The 9,667-nt window shown below is 35.0% G+C and overlaps 1 protein-coding gene across 4 annotated transcripts; it reads left to right on the top strand.

Annotated features, from left to right (window-relative positions):
• The first annotated feature begins 664 nt into the window (after positions 1 to 664).
• Positions 665 to 9,188, top strand: LOC126691993 (carotene epsilon-monooxygenase, chloroplastic). 4 transcript variants are annotated; one of them, XM_050387336.1, is made up of 10 exons: positions 665 to 1,422; positions 2,838 to 3,134; positions 3,222 to 3,419; positions 4,440 to 4,541; positions 4,935 to 5,075; positions 5,357 to 5,464; positions 6,412 to 6,494; positions 6,675 to 6,837; positions 7,205 to 7,263; positions 8,619 to 9,188. In XM_050387336.1, exons 1-10 carry the CDS (start codon positions 904 to 906, stop codon positions 8,683 to 8,685), a joined length of 1,737 nt encoding a protein of 578 aa, XP_050243293.1. In that variant the 5' UTR covers positions 665 to 903; the 3' UTR covers positions 8,686 to 9,188. The 4 variants fall into 4 exon arrangements, with proteins under 4 accessions (XP_050243293.1, XP_050243294.1, XP_050243296.1 ...); XM_050387337.1 differs by lacking the exon at positions 8,619 to 9,188 and adding an exon at positions 7,421 to 7,801; XM_050387339.1 differs by having other exon boundaries at positions 666 to 1,422; positions 8,686 to 9,188.
• Positions 9,189 to 9,667: the final 479 nt, after the last annotated feature.

Here is a 9,667-nt window from a genome sequence, read left to right as displayed (position 1 = left end):
TCACATTGTTAAGTACATCTCATACCGATCTAGTCAATTAAGTGGGGAATTAATCACATAAAACCCTTAATGCACCCTCGTACACCACTCAAATGTTCAATTTGTACTATCACATGCTACACGTGCCAATAAATGCCCCTCCTATGCTCTCACCTCTCACCCTTTTTGCATTTTTCCATGTGTAACAGTAATACTTTAGACTCCACCACCCTTCAAATCAAATGTTTATTAATAGTGAGATCTTTACAAGAATTAAGAGATCTCATTATCTCTGTCACACATTATCGAAAAATATATGATAATTTTTTTTTTAATTAACAACTTATAAATATTCCACTACTCATCGAGAAAGTATACCATGTTTCGGTAATACCAACTCAATATCTATTTTGGTATTTTCTACCCAATAAATGAGTGACACCTGTTTCAAAAAATCACATTAAACTACTTCAATAAATAATTAATTTATTTTCTCGATAATATAAAAAATTGTAATTAATTTATTGGAGTAGTCTGATGTGATTTTTTAAAACAAGTTTCACTCATTTACTGGATAAAAAATACCAAAATAGATGCTGAGTTGGTATTACAGAAATATTGTATTATTTCTCCCAATCATCAATGAGTGAGTTTCTAGGGCCCAATCCAATCGAGACGAGTGACGGGTTGGTGGGAAATCTTGAGAATTGAGAGAGTGCAGCATCCAAAAAGCCGCTAAACCCAATCCACAACCTGTCGCACACATACACACACGGTTACACAACTTTGAAATGAAACACTGAACGCTCTTTTACTTGTCCATCAATGGTGTCTGAGAAAGAAAGGTCTATAGAAAAACCTCTTCAAGCATAACCCCAAAAAAAAAAAAAGTACAATCTCATCCTCACTTTGTCACTCACCACTATGCCTTCTTCATTCTTACTCACCACCTTCTCTCTCCTCCCAAACCCTCTTCTCAAACCCACAACCAGGTCCACCTCTCTCTCTTCTTCCAGACCCACCTCTCACTTCTTCACCATCAAGTCCTCCACAGAAAAAAACTCCACCTCAAATCCCAAACCCACCAATACCAACAAAGCCCGTTCCTCCTGGGTTAGCCCAGACTGGCTCACTTCACTCACTCGCTCTTTGACCATTAGCAAAGACGATGACTCGGGCATCCCTGTAGCCAATGCTAAGCTAGACGACGTGTCTGATCTTCTGGGTGGTGCTCTTTTTCTCCCACTATTCAAATGGATGAATGATTATGGACCCGTTTATCGCCTTGCTGCTGGGCCTAGAAATTTTGTGGTGGTGAGTGACCCTGCCATTGCTAAGCATGTGCTTAGGAACTATGGAAAGTATTCTAAGGGTCTTGTTGCTGAGGTCTCTGAGTTCTTGTTCGGTTCCGGTTTTGCCATTGCTGAAGGCCCGCTTTGGACGGTAATGCTTGCTATAATCCAATTGTTTCAGGAATTTATATGTGGTTGGAGAGGAATATGTTTAATTATGCATTCTCAAAAAAAAAAAAAAAGAGAAGATATGTTTAATTTTGTGTAGAGTTTAATTACATTGTTACTATAAATGGGTGTTTTTATAATGCTATGTATTGGTCATGCTGTGGTTTTGGTGCATCATTTTAATTGTTTAGCCCATTAGGGACGAATGCCCTTGAATCCCTTGACAACTAGTTCTAGCGGTAGCGGGTGGACTCAGTTGCCTGTAGGTTTTACTGACTAGAGGAGAGTACAGAGGACTTTTCTTTAGAAAGCTTCTTTACATCATAAAAAAAAAAAAAAAAAAACATCTTTGTGGTGTGTTTTTTTTTTTATAGGTAATTAGAAAACTTATATTAAAGAGGAAAACAAAAGAAAAGAGAAGTACAAGATGTTCATGATGATGAACAACAACACATCACAACAGCAAAAAAACAGCAACACAGCACAACACTACACAACACAATAGCAAGAGAGAAGTCAGGAAACTAAGCTAAGGGAAGGCATAAACTCAGAGAGGGAAGAACACTCAGTAAAACCCCAGCAATGAGACCACTCCATTAGACTGCGTTGGCATAAAATCTTTAACTCCTCCAACTTTTTCTCTTTATCTTCAAAAGATCGACGATTTTGCTCCAGCCACACAATCCACATTAAGCACCCTGGAACCAAGTTCCAAATTTCCGAATTATGCTTCCCAAGCCATTGATGCCAACTAGATAACAAACCCGCCACCGAACCCGGCATAACCCTATGAATACCAAAAGCTTTGTGGTGTGTTTTGAATATATTTATAGGGAAATAGTGTCATAAACATTAGAACTGTAAACGTGCTCCCTTGAAAATTGCATATAGATTCAATGGTGTTAAAATAGAAAGTAAATATATGACTGATGATGTTGAAGCTGATTCTTAACTATTTGTTTAAAGCTTCTATGTTTCTTACTTATCCCCCCCAAAAAAAAACCTTTAAGGGGTTCTTGGCGTTGATTGAGAAAGAAGACAAAATGCTTGAAAAAAAAAAAAAAAACAATGTTATGTTTTATTTCATCTTATTGAACATGTGGTTATAGTCCCTCCCCCTCTCCCCCTTTTTTCTTCCCAATTCTCCTGGTTTCTTTATTGTTTTAGTGGCTAAACAGATCTTTCTTGCTTGTCATTCTTAAGAATAATATAGGCTAGAGATTATGTCATGGAATAAAATGTCTATATAACGAGTCAAGTGGAGCTTTGGTGTTCTGGAATATGCACCTAGTTGATACTTCTTTTTAATTCCCAATTTAATAAGCTCTCAGCCAGTGACAAAAAAAATTCAGAGAACTGGTTATGGTACAGATGATTTTAGTATGTTGTTTGTGATAGGCAAGGCGTAGGGCTGTGGTGCCATCTCTTCACAAGAAGTATTTGTCAGTGATAGTTGATCGAGTCTTTTGCAAATGTGCAGAAAGATTGGTGGAAAAGCTCAAACCCGATGCACTAAGTGGCACTTCTGTAAACATGGAGGAAAAATTTTGTCAACTAACCCTTGATGTTATTGGCCTGTCCATATTCAACTACAATTTTGATTCACTTACAACTGATAGTCCTGTGATTGATGCAGTTTACACTGCATTGAAAGAGGCAGAGGCTCGTTCCACTGATATATTACCATATTGGAAGGTATGCTATTCTTCTGCACTGTTCTTGATTTTCAATTTATTTTTTCAGTTTGATACTTATACCTAGCCAATGATATTTTTTATGTAGATTAAAGCTCTTTGTAAATTAATCCCAAGACAAATAAAAGCTGAAAAAGCAGTTAATGAGATAAGGAGAACAGTTGAAGAACTTATTGCAAAGTGCAAAGATATGGTGGAAGCTGAGGGTGAAAGAATCAATGAGGAGGAATATGTAAATGAGGCTGATCCAAGCATCCTTCGCTTCTTGCTCGCAAGCAGAGAAGAGGTCTGCTAGTGTTCTTTATCTCTGATCTATAGTTTGTTTTGTGTCTGATCATTGTTGTTTTGGTAAAGCATTCATTTTTTATATGGTTGCACTTGCTTTTAAATGTGAACAAGTGGCAATGAAAGGACATGTCAATTAAGGGAGTAACATAGAATATGACTTTGGATAGAGTAAAACAGAGGTAAAGAATGCATGTGGCCAATCCTAACTAATATGTTGAGGATCCATAGCCGACCCCAAAATTTTGGGACTAATGCTTTGTTTGTTGTTGACATGGGAGTTTTTTGTGTTTCATACAATGTGCAAGTTTCTTTGTGAACTTTGTTGAGTCAGTGTTTAATTTTTTATGTAAATTTATGTGGAAAATTGATATATATTGCATTCATCTCATTTAAGGTGAGATGTCATATTGAACATTTGTACTTTTTTTTATTGATTGGCAATTTCATGTTTTCAGCTTTCCTTAAATCTTGCAAGATTTTCCAAACTTTTGACCATGAAAGCATAAGAGAGGAAATAAACAAAGTTCTTTCAACAAATTGTGTTTGGTTGTGGTTGTTCATACTCTATGCTTGTAGATAAGATCTCTGATTATTCCCGTTTCTGGCCAGAAGTTCTCATTTGAGCTTGAAATTCATTTCATCTTAATGAATGTTGTCATATTTCTCAAATGGTGGTACTCTCAATAATGGCTGTGTAACCACTTTATCTACCTTTCTTCAAAAAAAAAAAAAACAATTTTGTTTCTTAATCCTTTATATGCATGCATTTGAATACGGCAGACATCTTCATTGGTATATCCCTATAAAGTTTGAGGAAATTTAATAATAAATTCAGCAAGAATTTTCTATTTAATGATGCTTTGATTTGATATTGTCCCCCAAGCCCCCACCCCTCTCTCTCTTTTTAAATAATAAAATTAGCCTGACTGGACTTTCATTGTCTTTATGGGGCTTGTGTTCTTCTAGTTATGTTTTATCTTAACCTTTAGTTTTAATACAGTTGCTCTATATGTCTTAGGTTTCAAGTGTGCAACTTCGAGATGACCTTTTGTCAATGTTAGTTGCTGGTCACGAGACCACTGGTTCAGTGTTGACTTGGACACTCTATCTTCTCAGTAAGGTACCCTTTCCATTTGCACATCTCTCTTTACTTTTTGAGTTTTTCGTTGCATACAATTTAAAACGTTGATAATTTTAGACATAATTAGAGTTCAGAGGTGGACTCTCTGTGTTGCAGGTGCAGAAAAAGTATGTAATGTGAATTTTATGTTTATCTCCTTTTCTTTTCTTGACTTCTTTTGAATTTTTCTAGTGAATTATGAACCTTGTCGTACTCATCCACTTATAGCCAAGTTCTTACGATCTTTAGCATGGGTCTGGTGACCTCTACAACATGTATATATATTGCTATGTTAACTTCATATGCATGCAGAATATATTTTCCATATGGTGTGGTTTTAAGATCAGCTACCTATTGTTCATCATCTCTTTTATTTTATTTTTTCCAATGCAGGACTCCATCTCTTTGGTGAAAGCACAAGAGGAAGTTGACAGAGTTTTACAGGGAAGGCCTCCTGCTTATGAAGATATTAAGAACCTGAAGTTCTTGACCTGCTGCATAATGGAGTCTCTCCGTCTCTACCCACATCCTCCTGTAGGTTGCATTCTTTCTCTTCCACTTAAAATGAATTGTAAATCAAAATGTTTTCTAACACAAAAAAGAAAAGAGTATATATGGTAGTTCTGTTAAATCAATTTCTTGTTGGTTTCAGTCTTTTAAATCTTTTAGGTCTTGATAAGAAGAGCTCAAGTTGCTGACATGCTTTTAAAATGAATTTTAATTCAAAATATTTTCAATCACAAAATAGAAAAGAGTATAAATGGTAATTCTGTTAGCTCAATTTTTTGTTGGTTTCATTCTTCCAAATCTTTCAGGTCTTGATAAGAAGAGCTCAAGTTGCTGACATGCTTCCTGGAGATTACAAGGTTAATGCAGGTCAAGACATTATGATATCAGTTTATAATATCCATCATTCCTCAAAGGTATCACCTAATATTCCTCAAACTTCTCTTTTTGTGGTTATTTGCAACTCCTCTTTTCGTGAATTGCTTAAAACCCAAGTGAGAATCCATTGCTCTTTATTGTAAAAAAATAATATCATTTGGTGTTGTCCAAGTATGGAGCCTTCAGTGGCATTCAGATATCGAAAGTAAGCTTGTTTAATAAAAAGAACTTGCTACCCTAGATATTCAATTGCCAATGCCATACTCCACGTTAGCCTTCTTGATATGGACTCTTCTGAACAGCCATGCTCTTTTTTACTACTATATATTTAACTGTATATCTTGATCATAATTTTGATTCTTCTGCAACACAGGATTGACCAATTTGAATTTGAGAATCCTACACCATATGTGATTTATTTTTTTAGCCAGGCAACCTTTTGTCATAATTGACAATTAATTTTCTATTGTGGCTTGGTTTCTGACACAAATGGAGGAATTATACTATTACTTTGTTTGCTTGTTTTGATTCGTTTGCATCAATGTAGAATTAAAATTCCATATGTATATATATTTTTTCACAATAGAAGATTTAGGCCTTCTATCAACCTTGAGGGGTAGCACTATTGGCTGGGGGGCCCACGTCTCATAAAACGGAAGTCACTAGTTCAAATCTTCCCTCCCTCAATGTAGAATTAAAATTCCATATGTATATTTTTTTTTCACTATAGAAGATTTATGCCTTCTATCAACCTCAAGGGTAGCACAATCAGCTAGGGGGCGCACGTCTCCTGAAACGGAAGTCACTAGTTCGAATCTTTCCTCCCTCCCGCCCCCTCCCTCTTAGGGCTAAAACTCACTTTAATATATATTTAAAGATTATTGAATATTATCCTAGACAATTTGATGCATCTTTTGACAAATCTGAGATGTAATATTTACCTCTCCTTTCCACATTTTTGGCAATTTCATTGTGATGTCATGAGGTTTGGGAGAGAGCAGAAGAGTATGTGCCGGAAAGATTTGACTTGGAAGGCCCTGTTCCTAATGAAACAAATACAGATTTCAGGTAAAATTTCTATTTTATCTTTCAGAGATGCAAAAAGAGCTACTTAAGTCTCTTGGCACTTCATATTTCCTGATCCTATTTTCCTAAATATGCATTGTATAGCTCCAAGGCATGAATTCTTTACCTTTTTCATATCCCATTTAGCACTGAATACTAATAGTGTAAAATATATTGCCACAGATTCATTCCATTCAGTGGTGGACCCCGGAAGTGTGTTGGTGATCAGTTTGCTTTGATGGAAGCTATTGTTGCTCTCGCAGTATTTCTGCAGCACATGAACTTTGAGCTGGTTCCTAACCAAAACATTGGCATGACTACTGGAGCAACAATACATACAACAAACGTAATGTCTCCTATTTATCATACAGGGATTGCTTGATTTCAACTCTGAATTAGAAATTCACATCTCAAAAAATATCATGCATTTCTCTGCTGGTGATGCCATTTCTAGGAAACGATGAATTGTGTCTGGTTTGCAGGGTTTTTTTTTTTTTTTTTTTTTTTTTTTTTTTTCGCGGTAGCATTTGTAGAACTAACTAGTATTTGTTTCTGTCATCTTATCATGAATTATTGCAATGCTAGTTTGGTTTTAAAGAAAACTAAGAACCAAATAGAAAATAAGGAAAAAAGAATTTTAATTCCATGGACTAGAGCTAGCTTATGTTTAATCCAAGCATGTAATGTCTTCTAAAAAGATGTTATTGTTGCAGGGCTTGTACATGACACTGAGCCAACGGCAACCAAAATCTGCATTTTTCTCTTCTTCTAGGTAAGCTGTAATGTATTACATAAATATTGATTGTATCCAAGGGTTTAAGGTAAAAAGTGCTGTAGCAATGTGTAGTAGTTTTGAAAGAAACATAATTTATTTATTTTTTTGACCAGAAAACATAATTTATTAATGTTGTAATTCTTTTGATTAACAGACAATATTATCCATTACTTTTGACTGACAGCAGAGTGACTCAATGTAGGCTATAATAATTGAAGTGGTAAACAAAAAGCATCATTCATCATTCCATCATCTTGCTAGTGCAGCGCCATGTATCTTGATCTCACTTCAAGTTGCATTGCTTAGATATGAAGTTTGCTTTCTGCAAATTCTAGTAACTGCTATGTGCACAACAATTTACTATATGTTCTGCATACATTTCAAATTACACAATTAATATGTTGATATCCATATTCTTAAACTTTTGTATTATATGTGCGCGTTTGGTTAATTGTATTAACTCAAGTCCAAAGGACCTACTGGTTGCCTTAAAATATATTTAAAGGGAGACAACAATTTACCTTTCCTTGGGGCATATTATGTGCTGCACAATAGTATCTATCTACATGTGGCTTGTCTTCTTTCTTGGTGGGATCTCAGATCTCTAAAACTGCTTTACTGAGCAATGCGTGTAAATGATTTCTTATGGGTCTTATGCCTCAGCAGTATAGAACATACAATCAGACACCATCAGATTTCAGATCAAGAAGATTTTTTTGGTTGTGAGAATCAGTAGACATTAGGATATGTCTACTCTTTTGTTCATGCCAGCCCCTAACATTACGCTAAACTTTACTCCAAACTTTGTAATTTTATATCTTGTCTACACAAAAAACGAATTGATGTTTGTCTTATAGCTTAATAATAGAGAGAATTCTATCATATTTATATAAAAAAAAAAAAAACAAAGTGATCTCTATATTGTTTAAATTCATCTGAACAGTTTCGATTTTAAAATAATTTCATAAATGTATATGAAAATAGATCAGGTCAGAGGTGGTGTGTCTTTTTATCATAGTTTGAAAATGTATTTGTATATTGTTTCTATGCTTAACCTGTCGTGACGCTAGCACAATGGATGATCATTGGCTTTGTTAGTTTTGTTGTCCATCGCATGAACAAACCTTAGGCACCAACCCAACCTGTTACCATTAGCTCATTGCAAAATTACAGCTTTTACATAATCTAGGAAGTAAGGATACTTTATTTAGAGTGTTGTACCCATGTCGTACCGACTGTTTTGTGTTATAATTTTTCAAAAATTGCATATGCCGTACTCATATTGTGTTTGTGTTCATGCTTCCTAGTTTTATAATATATTTCTGTGTTATATGGTCCTACATGTGAGACAGGTTTCACATATTATCATTATGGGAGAAATGTCTCATATACCTTATCAATGTTGTGATATCGAAGTAGATGATGCTGATTATTTCACGCGTAAAACTAGTGACAAGATTTTGTGGGGGAAAAAGGCAATGAATTGGTTTCCTCAATTATTAGCATATTCACGTGGGTGCTGTGGTATCTTCGGTAGGCCCACCACGTTAAAGCAAGTTCCAAAATAGCTTGTCCGCTCTAGAATTGGTTTTCGAAGATGAGATTCGAAGGCGTTGTAGGTCAATTTTATCATCGGTATTCTCATTCATTGTGATGGTGGTGTCGGCAACATTGACAATGAGAGTAATTGTGATGCCCGAATTTAAAAAGTGTGTTGTGTGGTTGTATGATGAGTCCCATATTGGGTATTTATTTGGTAGATTTAGGCTTTATTAATAACTCCAAGAAGCCTTTATTGTAACTAGTCTTTTTGAGGTATAGCATAGGCTATCATAGCCGGCCCATGTGGGCCCAATGACAACTATCCCACAACATATTGTGATGCTTCAATTTGATTGATAGTGTATGATAAGTTACACATCGGGTTTGGACTTCTTTAACAAAAGGAACCTTAATTGTGACTAGTTTTTTAAATATTACAAAATTCTTCTGGGTTTTTACAAAAAAAGAAATTAGAATATATAAAGTTCAGGATTTTTTTATTTTTTTTATGTGTGCTTCTAATATTAGGATTTGTTTTAATTGGCAACCATTCCACTCATACCCGTTCTAATGTGTTCATTCAGTATCACATAAGCTTTTTATATCTATTAGTTGGTCCAATAAAAAAAAAAAGTCATATAATTTCATAATACCATGTCAAATTGATAGCCTACAAAAATTTTAAATAATTAAAATAAATGTTCTAAAATCTAAAAACTACATAAACTGATTAAAATTCAGAGTGGAGGGTAGTATGGTACTGTAGGTGGTTGGAGCGCGCACTCTCTATATAGGGAAAGATCCAAATGAACTCACTCTTAAAGTCATTCTTAACTTCTTAAGTGAGAAAGTTTAGGAA

This window comes from Quercus robur, chromosome 7 (genome assembly GCF_932294415.1).
Source record: "Quercus robur chromosome 7, dhQueRobu3.1, whole genome shotgun sequence".
NCBI classification, from domain to species: Eukaryota; Viridiplantae; Streptophyta; class Magnoliopsida; order Fagales; family Fagaceae; genus Quercus; species Quercus robur.
Note: the sequence above shows the minus strand (reverse complement) of the source record. Positions and strands in the feature narration are given on the sequence as shown.